Consider the following 14,446-nt stretch of genomic DNA (forward strand, 5'->3'; position numbering starts at 1 on the left):
GAAGATTCAAGACGTCTGTGGGTGGATGCTTCTGAAATATTGTTTGAAGGAAATCTATTATAAACTTTACTTTTCATTGTTTGGAACTTTTACTTAACCCTTTTGATATTGTGGTGCAGGACCCCTCAGTAACATGCTGTAGTATTAACCATCTGTTGCACATGTAGGGTTTTTCGGGTTGTAGAGTAAGTGGCTTTGAGACTTTAAATACTAGTTTCTCGTAACTATGACCACGAAATGCAAAACATTACAATTTAGATGCAAATAAATCGGTTAATCCTTGTCCTTTGAGGTAGGGAAGATAACAAGGTATTTGATATATCAATCAGTTAGCGGTTGTAGCTGAAGTGCCTCTTGTGATTACAATTGTTAGCAGCCAACGCTGAGAGTCTTGTGCTTTGTTATACTGTGCACCCTAGTAAACAGGGAATGCAGTTTATTGGAATGTCTCCCAATAATGGATTTGTCTAAAGTTCTTGAAAAGGCTTTGAAGAATGTTCCAGCAGTTTTTAATTGTTTACTGTATCCCTTCGCAGCATGTTCACATCTTAAAATGTTGACACGGTCATCCTTTGTCAGTTTGCCTTCTTAACTGAACTGTCTACCTCGTACTTTGTCCATGCTTTCCTTCTTAGTCACCCTGCACGACCCACCTGCCTGGCCTTCTTATAGCAATGTCAGTGCTTGTCTTTTCCAAACAAGTGAAAACTTGAAAATGAGAAACAGCAGCATTTGAATAGCCACACCCTCCCATTGTGGCAAATTCACCTTTATTGTTTTGCATTTTTAAGACGTCCAACAATCCCCATGTAGAAAAAATGTATCTTGTGGAGCTGCTCTGAGGGCAGGTGCTTGGTGAGTTAATATGGTTGCATTTGTCTCTTGGATTTACCTTTTCTGCCACACAGTATATTTTTGGAACACACACTTTAGTTCAATTTGTTCACCATGATATGCTGGGAATATGCCATTGATATTGTAAGCATTTGGCAGGTTGTCTCAATGTCTAGTGTTTTATTTGCTCTTGCTTATTCATAGAGCCCTAAAGCATAAGGAGTAGGTCAGCTGCTGCAGTCACGCACAGTTTTCTTTACAGTCTCTTCGAGCAGCAATCCAGATTAGGTTTGGGTTTACTCCATCCCTAGTACTTTGGTTCAAACATGGGCCACTGTCTAGTTTACAAGACCGCGTTAATCTCCTACGAGGTGATTCTCATAAACAAACCTGAATAATTAATATAAAATTGTCCGCTCTCAGGCACATATCCAGTAGGCTGCAACAGTCTCCGCCTTTAAAACTGACTAAGAACATCTCTTCCCAAAAGGGGGTGCATAATGTGCATCCATGTATTGTACTTGGTCTCGATTGAACCTATACTGCAGAGATGCACTGTCTCAATGAATGACCTACATTGTTGTTTATAACATGTATTTGCTTGTTCATGTGGCCAGGTAGTTGCTGATGTCCCCTGGAAAAACCCACCAAAAACCCCACCCACTCCAAAACACCTATGTCAATGACAAGTCCAGTCTTTTTGGGTTAGGGGTCGTGAGACCCACGGCTGTGTTACATGTACACATGTATACAAAAACACAATTTCATAGTTTTAGCACAGGAACCCACAATTTTACATCTTGTTTAGAGTTGAGGCCTAACCGTAACAAAGACGCTAGTACATGGCAGTTACCTAATCATAATTAAGATTGTTCACTGGCATCCTTAAAAAACATAACTTTTACGAGTGAGATCATGATGGTTTCGGGACCCTTCCTCTTAAAACTCCATGTCCATACAAATAGGTCCCTCCTAATAGGAGGACCCCCACCAACCGCCCTCATATACTGGGAGTTCTTGCGCAGGTGGCCCAGATGCCCTTAAGAAACCTTACTCGGGTGCCCCTTATGCCCACCTTCCTTGTCCCCAAGGGCTTGTGCTAGATTACGCCAACCGCGCCTGCACGGATGGTTGCCAGTCAGACTACGTGTCGGCAACCACCCCAACCCCCCGCCACCGCATCCTCCTTTCGACTTGGTGCCCATCACCCTTTGGAGGGTCCATTGATGCCGTGGTTATTTTGACATAAAAGGATGATGTGCATGGACCCCAAATTTCCCCACCCATTATGACGTCACCTACTACAGGCCAGCATAATTCACCTACTATCTGGTCCCCCACTATACAGTAGACGATGAACTAACCACACCAACAAATTCTCCAGAAACATTGTTCTCTTCCTTCCACAAGTAGACCCCGTCCTGCAAGAATAAATGTTTGCCCTTGATGCAACTGTGAGGTTTAGATGACAACCAAACCATCCTAAATAACATATACATTTTATTGTTCAACCGCTTAGTGCAGTTTTTGAGGGCTCTGACTGACTTGCCACCTCTCCAGTTTAACCTGGAACAGTGTTTGACCATGCAGTCATGGACTGTGGAAACTTTTTCGGGAGATAACTAATCTCGGAGATAACTCCGATAAGTCCTTCCTTCCAAACTCTGTCAGGCCATTGCCTCCAAGATGTGCAATTACAATCCCGGGTGCGTAAACCCACCAAGGCAAGAGTCTCTCCAATGTAGTCTTCAAATGGGCAAAGTGCAGCTCTCCTTGACCACAGATAGTCAGCTGATATTCTGCTTCACTTGCTGCATAACAACCTGTGGAATAAAAAAAAATAATCCTTTGCACGTCTCATGTAAGAGTGACCCAACACCTCTGTAAGCCTCTCTGCTCCCACGTCGGCAGGAGACAAGACATCCAGTGGCCACTTCAGCTCCACACATCTTTCACCTGCATTAACAGGAGAAAACAAAGAAGAATGGGGAATTAATGGCAGAACCCTACAATCTCACGTAGCTCTTTTAGCAGTCAAATCTCCACCTACTAATCCTTTGTACTGCTGGCTCCACCAGCCCCATATCTGCATTAGCGGAGGCAGCCCCAATCATAGATGACTTCGAACTGTATTCAAGTAGGACCCATCCCTGCTGCCCTCAGGGCATCGCTGTGCACTGTACAGAACTCAAACCTTGTGAGTGGTGTCCCTTCCTTGTGACCTAAAAGGGGACCAACAGTTCCTTGCCCTGGTTTGGTCAAAAACACTTTCAGATTCTTTAGGGGACAGCACTCATTCCTCAGAGCCCTATGTAGTAGAATGTTGTCACCCTACCCATCTGGTCGGTCTTGGAACGGGTAATAATAATCACCTGGGAGCGATTTGGCTGCTGAATATCTACTCGCTGTAAGCCTCCACTCATGTCTCCTTTATTTTTACCCACCAATTTCCCTTTCCTCAATGTGATGTAAAATGCCAGAGAAAAGGTTGCCCTTAAAAGCTGAACCTCGTCCCGTGATCTGCAAATGTTCACCAAGCTGGCCATGTTAGCCGCTAGCTTTATTGCGTCAATGGGGCACCTAGAGTCTGACTTGCCCCCCTCTAACCATAGCCAACTCCTTAACACACTCTGAACCAGGATGTTTTGTGTCCCATCTGTGTACCCCAGCATTTTTGCAATGAATGATATTGTCGCAGTATGGCGTCTGGTGTACAATACCATGCACCCCTCTTCTCTTAAGGACCCCAGAAATGCTGTTATTGATTAGAGCAAGAACCAGTCCCTGTCCCGGAGCACTCCAGGAACTGGTATGTGCCATATGCCCCCTCATAGTCAAGCCTCACCCTTGATACTAAACTCGCAGCCATGAGGTCTGGTAAACTTGGGGCACCAAGCTGCCAAAGTTGCTCCATGACCAGTGTAGGGGGATCTCTGCTGCTCCTGGTTGGTGGTACCCGAAGGGCTGCATCCTAAAAAGAGCTGTGGTTTGTGTAGAAATAGCTACTGAAAATGAATCATTAACACAGAGAAGAGTGGAATTTTTAGAGCTCCGCTGATGACAGTGGAATGGCCAAGGACCAATATTGGTTGTTGGAAACCTTAAGCACCAACCTTCTAATGTTTGTCTTTCTATTTCTCGTTTATAATTTAGAACATTGTAATCTCCATAAATGGAATTTTTAAATACAAATATTGCCCTTCTGCCTTAGGCTGTCCCTTTTTGTTGATGGCCTTCTTCCTCTTTATAGGCTCTAACCTGTAGCGCAATCCTGTAACAAAGCTCCACTGCCTCTAACAACCAGAATAACCCTTGGCAGTGGGCTATAATGCCAAAAAATAAATCCAGAGATTAACTGGCTTCTTTGTTAGTTTACGTAATTGGTTGTTGCTTGCTTGTTGTGAACATTGGGTCATACACTTCGGTAAACTCAAAGAATATTGGGTTAGGATTTTGAAATATTTATATAGAATATTAGCAGTTAATATTTGCATAGGCAGGAAAATGCTAACCTTTAGTAGGTAAGTGCTGGGACAGCTGAAGTAACATTTGAGCACATGAGAACATTTTAGTACTAGCTTTAAAGTTGGTGGAGTACTTAACGGTTAATTCACGTTGTTCTCTATTGTGTTATATCATATTGTATTATTTAGAGTTTTAAAACCATCATTACCTGTAGTGAGAGTTTGGGTCACTTATCATATAACTAACTTTATGTACTAGACTCTGGTTCACTTTATGGAATGGAGTTTATTTATTATGACGCTATTGTACTCTAGGGCAGGGATATCGGACAATGTGTGGTCCTGGCCGATAAGGGCCCTGCTCTTGCCATGACAGGTTTTCATATTACTCCTGACCATGTAAATGATCAGCTTTTAATCTTATTGAACACACTTTCATCCACTGTGGCTATCTTGAGCACCTGTCACTGTCCAATTCTTTGCAAACCAAAATAGAAAAACCCTAATGTAAGTTTTGTTTAAATGTTGTTCTTTGCTATTTTGATTTATTTTCTGTCCCTTTTTCTTTATCAAATCCATGCAGTCTTGGAGGTGGCGCAATCTGCCTTGAACCTATTTTGACAACTTGTTTTAAATTCTGAGTTTGGTGGGTGTTAGGAGTACTTGATTCAAATGTCATATCATTTCGATTCATATGTTGATTTATGGAGCATGACCCTGAAGTTGATTTACTTCGTGGGAGAGGATGAAAACACACTCTTGCCAACATGACTTTGTAAATAAGTCTAGCATTTGAAACTTGGTCTGCACTAAATTAGTTAATATTTACACTGCAGAAGGGGAGGCTTCAACAGCTCCATATATTGCACAGGGAGTTTAATTGTTGCGACCAGGTTATTTCTGGGCATAAATATCCAGGGTTGCATTCCCACCTGGGTAAACAGTGTGTTAATTGGCCTTCCACATTTCCGATAGCTTTTGGTGTTGGCTGATAATTTCCACACCTGCACTGTCAAAGGTCGTTGGAGTAGTATAAACAAGACCTCTCAACCTGACTGACCTTTCTGCAGCGCAGAGCGGAAATGCTAATGCTCTGTGTGACGAGCTGCAGCAAATGTTGTCACTGTGAACCTCCACATGTTATGGCTAAGATTTGTTAGAAATAGCAGTCCTTGGCGAACTTTGAAACTTTATTAAATAACAAGGTACCTTTACCTAATAAGTTCAATAAAAGCACATTTCTCACTTTCTTTTAAATGTAGAAATACATGTAAAATATACTTTCGTGGAAGAAAGTTAAAATGCTTTAGATCTGTGTTTCAAAGCAAATAGTTTATTGAACAAGCTACCCTTCCTAAGCCTCAGACACCTGAGCCAGATTGTAACTTCATTCCAGCCGTGATCTGTGCTATTTGAATTGAAAATTAACTACAGGTCAGAGAGCCCAGTCAAGCTCAAGCATAGCTAGAGTCGGAGGCCTGGCTAGGAAACAAAAGTCGTCTCTGGGACCCACAAGAAGAGGAGCCATGAATAAACCAAGTACCCCTCTTGTCTCCGTTCCTTTATGCAATTTGGTAAAAAGATAAAAACTGATCAAGCAACAGTCTGTATAAAGGAGAACTCCTGTAACACAGTATGATCATAAATAAAATTGGAACTTTCTTTTTATCCTTATACAGAAATGTTGTTTTAATTAAATTCAGAACAAGAATGTGGAAATAAGTCTAGCATTCATAACAGACTTTTCCATGGTTTATTTTCTGGGCTCTGGTGTAAGCTTTGACTGTAAGGCCAAGGCAAATTTATAGCTAGGGGTCTGCTCTTGTGGATATTGTGGCTTGCCCACCCCTAGAGCTTACTGATTGTACTATATATGCAGATGTACAGTGTGTAATATGCTGTTTATTGCTATTGAGTGTGGGAAGGGGCATGATAATAGATAATACCCCTCCCTTTCTTTAAAAATGTTAATGAAAAAGCATATCCTACATGCATCTGCATATGTGGTTTCTGTCATGGGCCTTTTTTTCATGTGTCCTTGTTTTAACAAAACCATGTAACGATCTCCCGGATGCTAGAGGTTAATTTTGTGCAAGGTGATAAAATCTCATTGACGAGATCTTGTGACTTTAGGTGAGATGTTTCTCTTTGTTTGGTTATTGTTGCACGCAATCTGTGAGACAAAACAAATTGTTTTTCTCTTGTCAGTTTTGCTGTACTATTGTAATCTTGAATGTGATTTTGCACTATAGTAATAAATGTGCATATGCGTTTTAGTACAGTTACTCTAAACAATATATGCCCCATTTAATTTCACTGCCATGGCATAAAACGTAAGTACTCACATAGACATAATCACGTACACACACAATAACCACACCTCTTTTTTTTGCTTAATCTTTTCTCACTGGCGCAGTTACGACATTTGAAATAGATTTTGCTTCCTTTCGCTTCCTAAACGTAATAGCAGTTGTGTATGCTGCCTGTCCACACCAACAAAGCACAAAGGTGGCAGGTACCCACATGATCTATCAGTTTAGCACACAGGGCAAACGTGCATAGTTCATAGAAAGCGATGCATTGTTAAAGAACTTGAGCAGCCCCATTTTGCTCCCTTTAAGGCACACAAGAAATGTGATGCCTGTTCTGCACAGTTGCCACATTTTATGGAGATCAGATATAGACGGAGAAGGCCCAGCTGTTAGTCTTTTAATTTCATGGAATGTCAAGTGTGGTCAGAAGGCATTGTTCTCTACAGGACCGAGCTGAACTCCGTAAGTCTGAGTACAGAACAGGAGTCTGTAGGTGTTTCCACATTTTAATTGCTTACATAAGACTCTTCTCAAGGTAATATAAACCCTTGTGAGGGCTAAGAAAATTAGTTTTTTTTCTAGTTTTTTCTTCAAAACTGAAACTTGGGCTGGACTGGCCACTTACCTTTTTGAGCATTTTCCAAAGGCCCTCGAAGTTGGAGGCTAGTTAAAACACAGTCGAAGTAAGTAAAGAGTGCGAGTGACTAAGAAAGCGAGCAGGAGAGAGAGATGGGAGGAAAAGTGTCTGGTTTGAACATATTTTGACTACTGCTGGCCCGCCCTGAAGAATCGTTGTGTGCATGCAAGTCTAAAAAGATTTGGAAGGGTGGTCAGAACCACTATGGGTATAAAATCAACATCTGGGTGCCTAATGTGCAAAGCAATGCGAGGAAAGCTGGCGTAGTTGCAATGTCACAAGATATATTATTCAGCTAGATGGAGCTGATGGTCTGCACTAACCTCTGAAGTGAACATTTTCTCCAGTTTGGCAAGAAAGTTATGCCAGGAACTCTTAGTTTTAATCTAGGTGCAAATTTTTTAATATTTATACCTTTGTAGATAATTTTAGTTTTTTGATACTTTGTGGCTATTTCCCTGCCAAGCTACTACAGAAGAGGCAGACTGGAGATGATTTGTTTAATTTTCTTATTTTTAAGAAAAGGGATATTTAGTGACGGACTTCATTTTAATTTTATTATTAGCGTGTTTGTTCGCGTAGTAATAGCAGGGGTTTTCCTTAGTCAAATTGAAGGACAGATGCACCACTGGCAGTTTAGAATGTTTACAGTTTAGTTTACAGATGTAAGTGGAGTATTCCCCGTACCACAACATATTTTTGGCTATATTAAACAGCATTAATGTTGTGGAGAAAAAAAAATTTGGAAAGCAAATCCTCCGTAATGTACAGTAGACAATAACTACTCCCCAGTATTTGCAACACCCAAAAGCATGAGTTCTTTCACAATCTGTAGGTAAAACCTTCAAAAAGCATTACGCACCCTTTTTGTGGCAAGAACCTTCTGTTCTAAAGAGGTGCTCCCAGGAGTAACACAAAGGTAGTCTGAAATGTAGATTGGAATCCCTTATCGGTGTTGGTAAGAGAAAAAATGCTGGTCCACAAATTTTAATTGTCTCAGAAAGAAAAAAAGCGGCAGTAATATTATCTGGCTCATTATGGACTAAAGAGAATTCCTAGTATTCAGTGTTTGGCAATCATCTACACCAGTGGTTAAGAACCACAGCTCCAGGGACCCCTGTGGGTCTACAAGTCCTATTCAGAAAGTCTGACTGCTTAGAAAATTAAATATTAACAAACCAATAATGTGTATATAGATAAAGAAGCAAAATTCACAATTAACATTTTTAAAACATTCTGTAAATCTGAAGGAATTCGAAATTGGAATCTAAAAATTAAAGTAGTAAATCTCCGATCGATTCATGGGAGCAGTGCGAGCGCATCAAACAGAATTTAGTAGAGACAATGAATTGCCTCAATTCAATTTAGAAAAATCCAACATTTTCATGCATATGTAATTTTTATATTTGCTTGTGAATTACATAAAATGTCATCGTTTGTATATTTGTTTGATAAATACTTTCTGTATTTTTTTTTACATATTGTTTTGCAGTTCAAATTACCAAACAATTTTAGGCCGGGAACTCGCTCTTCCAGTATTTGCTCAGTTGGGGGGCCCTGGTTTCTAATGCTGGTTCAGTAGGGGTCCCCGGGTTCCAGTAATGATTATGTGGGGTCCCCAGAAGTCAAAAGGTTAAAAACTCTGATCTATGCAACGCCCCTGCAGGCTGTTGCCACGATTTATCAAGACAAAATGCATGCACAGGCTGAAAAAAAGTATGCAAATGCATACTGGGGGTCACCCATTTTAATCATTTTGTGAATTGCAAACCGAGGTTCTGGCTAATTTAGTAGATGGGCCAGCTCCAGTCATTTTACATGTGATTTGCATTAGTTGGAATTTGACACAGGTATTTCACCCTAATTAATAATGCTCTTCATTCAAAACTAGTTGATACACTTTGATAATAGTGAAGATGAAAGGTTAAATAATAGCAGGCAATATCAAAGGTACAGCTTCGAGTTAATAAAAGTGAGTAAGACGTCCACAGTGTGCCTTAGAAAAGAAACCTAGCAGATGCCTGTCTATCTCAACCCATCTTTCAGCTTTAAAGAAGTATGATATTGACTTGTTCATCCAGATACACTGGTTTGCCTTTGATATTGCCTTGCTGTAATATTAGCAGAATAAGTGGCTTTTTCGTAAATTCAAGGACACTCACTGTTTTAACTATTAATATTTGTACCAAATTTATAATAATGTCACTTTTTTATTGCTGGTTATTATCTTACATTGCCTTGGTTTTTTCACAGTGTGCAAGGATCCTCCATACAAAGTGGAAGAGTCGGGTTACGCTGGCTTCATTTTGCCAATTGAAGTATACTTTAGGAATAAGGTAGGCAGTGTGTTATTCTCTCTAACTTCATTATAATGATTTTCCCATTCAGTGTTTAAAGTTAGCAATTTTTTAAATGTATCTTTTTCTTTCTACTTGAGCAAGCATGTTTTGGAATTAAATTAATGTAATAAACAGTTCTGTTCAACATAATAAAACCAGTTAAACTTTTCTGATATTATAATCCATATCTCACATAGATAATGTATCCCAAACTTTTGATTGTTATATCACTGACACATGGCAGCCCAAAATATAAAATAAAAAGTATACAGATGACCTTGCAGTAATACAGACAATTTGAACTGTGCTGAAAACTCACAAATATGTATCGGATTGGAGTAGTATGAGATGGCAAAGGTAGATTAGATTAGCAAAACTCAAAATGCAATTTACTGGACTAGTTTTAGCAAAAGTGTAATGTGAAGAGAGGGCTATAGCGCTGTTAATAGACATCTGAGGTGCAAAGGTTTTTTTTTTTTTTTTAGGTAAGCCTGTAATGAGCCCAAAGATGGTATTTGCCGTTGATTAGAACTAATAATTTAGGGTAATCTTTTCTGTTCTTTGTATTTCATAGCCAGACCCTCCCATCTGTCGATCTGACCAAAATTTTTCCAAATAGATAATTAGGCCCTGGGAGCCATAGCCAAGAATGTCAAGTGAGAGCATATCATGCCTCCCAGAATACAGTCTCCCCTTCACTTATGAATAACATTCCAAAGTAAGCAGACCACTATGGTATTGAGTGTGATTTCATTCTGCATTACTTCTTAAATGCTCTTAAGTGCTTTGGATTAAAAGGGTTATCAGGCTAATTAAATCCCTTTAACCTTCGTGACTTGTCGACATATATCATTGGGGAGATGCACTAACTTCTGTAACTAGAGGGAGTCCAGGACAGTCCGTAGATATTTAGGGATCATGTTTTTGCCAGGGCAGTAGAGGCAAATGCTGGGTTATGTATGTACAGTCATTGATCTTGTGACAGTGTTCAATGGCTTTCAGAACTTGCCTTTTTTTCTTTTTGGTTGTTTGTTGTTTAATTTGGTCATTGCTTCTATAAGAAGTTAGTAGACTTTAAAGACCAAGTGAATTTGATTAGAACCCATTGTATATCTGGTTGGTGAATATGCCTATGGTGGCGTTGAAAGGCTTTCAGTTTTAATCATTTGTAGTATTCTGTTTTTAAGTTGTATTTTCTTACAACTTTTAGTCCCCTACTGAGAACATTTCAGTATCATGCCAAACATCCCAGAATACAGTATACCACATCAATTATTATCTTTTTTTATCCTTCTATAATGAGATTCATGGGGAGAGCAACAGTCTCTTCCTGAGCCTTGGGTCCCTCGGATTCTGGGATTCTCCATTGTGGTGAGGACTGCATCAACCGCGTTGAATAAATCATTAGAGAAAGAAGCAGATCTGGACTATAGCGAGGAAGTCATTGGCCATTAAGTAACCATCCTCTTTATCATTTCCATACCCTGCTCCTTCCCTCACCACCCAGGTTAGCAATTTAGGTGTCAAGGAATCAATTGACCTTGCAAATTAATTTTTCATTATTCAAGGTAGATTCCAGCATATCCAAATCCCAAATTGTTTTAAGTAGGATGGTTGCCAGTGTAGACAAGTGCTGCCAACTATGGCTGGGGTTCATGAGGGTTTTAAAGCATGAACATCCGATTTGTCTCTTCTTGGAGTTTATTCTTAAATCTTTGCCAATTTTGGGCAGATGTCAAGATGAAAAGGGAGGCAGATTAGCTCAGAGGTTGCCTGTGAGAAGGTATATGTGGAAATGTGCATGACATATGTCGGGTAACGCAGGGATAGAAGGTTCGGCATTAGCTTTAAACACAACATGTCATCAACATAACCTGTGTTTTTTTTGTTTTTGTTTTTGTAGTCTGGTGTCCAGATTTGTTTGACATTGGAAGAATATGCTTTCATATTGAGGCTAACATGGGATTGCTTTTGAACAAGGAGAGCATATGAAAAGCAGGCAGCCCTTCCTTGAGCTTTGGCCCAGGTCATATGGTTCTGATAAGCACCAGTCATTTACGTTCACGCTCAGATTATTATTTACAGCCATTATCACTTTAGTAATTTCTGTTGATTTTGGTTTTGCACTCATGCAGGAATATATGTATCAGCTTGTTGAAGCCTTCTACTCATCCAGTGAGATATCAAACAGCCCCATCCTTTTTCTATGATGTGGCAAAGAAACATCCTGTTGTCACTTCAATAAGCCCTTCTCTTAAAGCCTGTCTGTGGTGTGAATGTGCGGATCGATCATGTTTTAAATTCTACAGGCAAGAATTTTCGTTTTTACAATTGCGATTAAGTAGAGATATTGGCGTGTAACTTTTGTATTATGACTATAATGTTTTCAGCAGTTGAACCTGTGCCTGAACTCGACGAGATGAAGTTGTAAAATGGGTCTAACAGGGTAGTAGGAGACAGAATGTCTCTGTAGGTCTTCTAGGAGAAGACTGGCAATCTGCATGGTCCTTGTGATGTATTTTTGGGCAAGGACGAGATAGCTATATTTTCTGAGATGATTTGCTGGTTTATCTAATTGGCGGGCTGCCTTTCCCTTACAGAGTTGAAAGGTTGAGCCTTCAAATTGATCAACTCTACATATCAACCTAATTATAGTGTTTGGGGAACACAGTGAGGCATAGTATGCTCAAAGCAACATGTCGTATCCACAGCACTGTGTGAAAGATTATTACACACAGATTGTTCATAGACCCTACTGTCAATGCATGACAGCGCTGCTCTTAAGTGCTTCAGCTACACCTCTTAAGGAGTTGTCTCTGAGCTAATGTCCGGTGCAGGTATTGGTTAGAGCAGCAAAGAGATCTAGACAATTCAGTCTACCATTACTACCTAGTCCCCATGTTAACTTAGTTTAGCCTATGCCCTAAAAAAAGCACAGATTTTTTTTTTTTAATAATCCAATATATAGGTACCCACATAAATCATTGGTACACCTCGGAACAATTAAGAACCGTTGTGCATGAAATAGCCCAATCCGGTAACTCTCATCAACTAGAATATAGTTTATTCTTGAATAGTTTAGCTGTGGATTAGATTAAAAATGTAACTCCTTACTCGTGGGGTTGCATGTTCTCCACACATCATTCAGATCCGTAGTTGGGAATACAGATTTTGCATTTGTTTGAGATTGCCAAAATTCTAACATACATTGTGATAGTTTGTCAAGCATTCCATCCCTAGGAAGGGTGATGTTATAAAATAATTCTGATGTCTACAGGAGGCTCCACCAAAGTTCCTTTCTGAGTCCATCTAAAAAAGCAGAGGCATCATTTGTAAGGGTGTTTAAGGGGTGTTGAATTTTTATAAGATCTATTTGTCCAAGGGACTGGATGCTTCTTACATTTTCTTGTCCTGAAAAAAAAAAAAATAACTGACAAATTAAGGAAGCATTCTTATTAAATAAAACCTCTCATAATAACTTATCTGACTATGCCAAGGCTCTGATTTTACCACATTTCTGTGATTCAGTTTAAGCCCTGAGTGAGTGAAGAGGAGCAGAGTTCTTGTATGGAATTCTTGTTTGCTCTATCATGAGTGGGAGTTGTTCCCACATGCAAATTTACTGTGTGTAAGACAGATGGATGCGATTTTACCAGTCGTAAAAACGAGTTGGCAGAAGTTGCTTTGGGTACCGACTGCAGTCCTAGCCTGGACCTGTTTTTCTGGCCTAAGCCAACCCTCTGCCATGACACACCAGGCGCACGTAATGCTTCACCTCCCAGACTACAGACTCCACCCTCCACTCTCCGCACCATCCTCCCTCTTCTTCCTCTTGCATTTTATATCCTGCCCAGAACAGATGGTAAATGCGAGTGATAGCAAACGGAGAAAAAGGTTACCTGCGTAATTCAGCCCACTAAAACCAGGTCTGCAGTTATTCCTCTTACTTTGGGGGTGTTCGTGTTCATTACATTCACATATGTGTTTCTATTTAAACTAATATGTAGCTGTCTGTCCTCATCTGCTTCTTATGTAATGATGGTCACTTTTAACTTCTCAGTTTTTGTTACTTCAGTATTCAGAGCAAGTAGCTTCGCCTAACCACAGATTCCTCATAACCATGAATACATTTAAAGAAATATTTTGATTACAGCAGCTGGATTATGGCACCTTTAAATCTGCCACAATAGTAAAGATCGCAACTGAAGACACTCGAGAGCAGGGAAAAAAGCCAAAAGTGTTCACACTAGACTGCTATGCACAAACAGCAAAAAATGCAACCCTCCATTGACGAACCTAAATTACCCCTCGCTGGGCCTGTTAGAAAGCATTTCGATGTGTTAGCTGAAAGTGATGATGTGCCCATCTGCTTAAGGTACTTTAAGGCGATGAAGTAAAGTAGAATTTAAGAATGCAGCATTTAGTAGCACCAATCGCATTAGAACTAGTCTTGTAGGAAGCAAACAAATTACAACTGAAATGAGCTGAAAAGAAAATGCAGAAAGATCAACAAACATGTTGTAATCAGATCACATGATCTTGAGCCCGATTTACCAATAAAGCAAATGATTCCCAAATCACAACCAGTCTCATCTCTGTATTAGATATGCCAACCAGTAGGTGAATCGGCCTGCTATTCACCTCGGGTCACCTCCCTAATGGACCAGGTATTGCCCATGTCTTCAGGGTACTTTATAGTTTAGTGCCTACACTGCTCCCCTGCACCACTGCTCACCACCATATTATTTCCTCAAGCTGTTTGCTGGACTCTTCAATGAAGCCTCCTAATTTACTGTGGTGAAGATTAAAAGGTTTCACCTGGGAGGATGGTCTTTGCTTATCTCTGGCTCCACAGCTTCT

The 14,446-nt window shown here is 40.1% G+C and overlaps 1 protein-coding gene across 4 annotated transcripts in view; it reads left to right on the forward strand.

The window, feature by feature from the left end:
• MLLT3 (MLLT3 super elongation complex subunit) overlaps positions 1–14,446 on the forward strand; it is a 487,733-nt gene that overhangs the window by 256,415 nt on the left and 216,872 nt on the right. For all 4 annotated transcript variants that reach the window (XM_069239133.1, XM_069239116.1, XM_069239126.1 and 1 more), the window contains one exon: positions 9,501–9,583. In XM_069239133.1, coding sequence (XP_069095234.1) covers positions 9,501–9,583 — 83 coding nt within the window. The remainder of the gene's footprint in view (positions 1–9,500; positions 9,584–14,446) is intronic.

Source organism: Pleurodeles waltl, chromosome 1_2 (genome assembly GCF_031143425.1).
Source record: "Pleurodeles waltl isolate 20211129_DDA chromosome 1_2, aPleWal1.hap1.20221129, whole genome shotgun sequence".
Lineage (NCBI taxonomy): Eukaryota > Metazoa > Chordata > Amphibia > Caudata > Salamandridae > Pleurodeles > Pleurodeles waltl.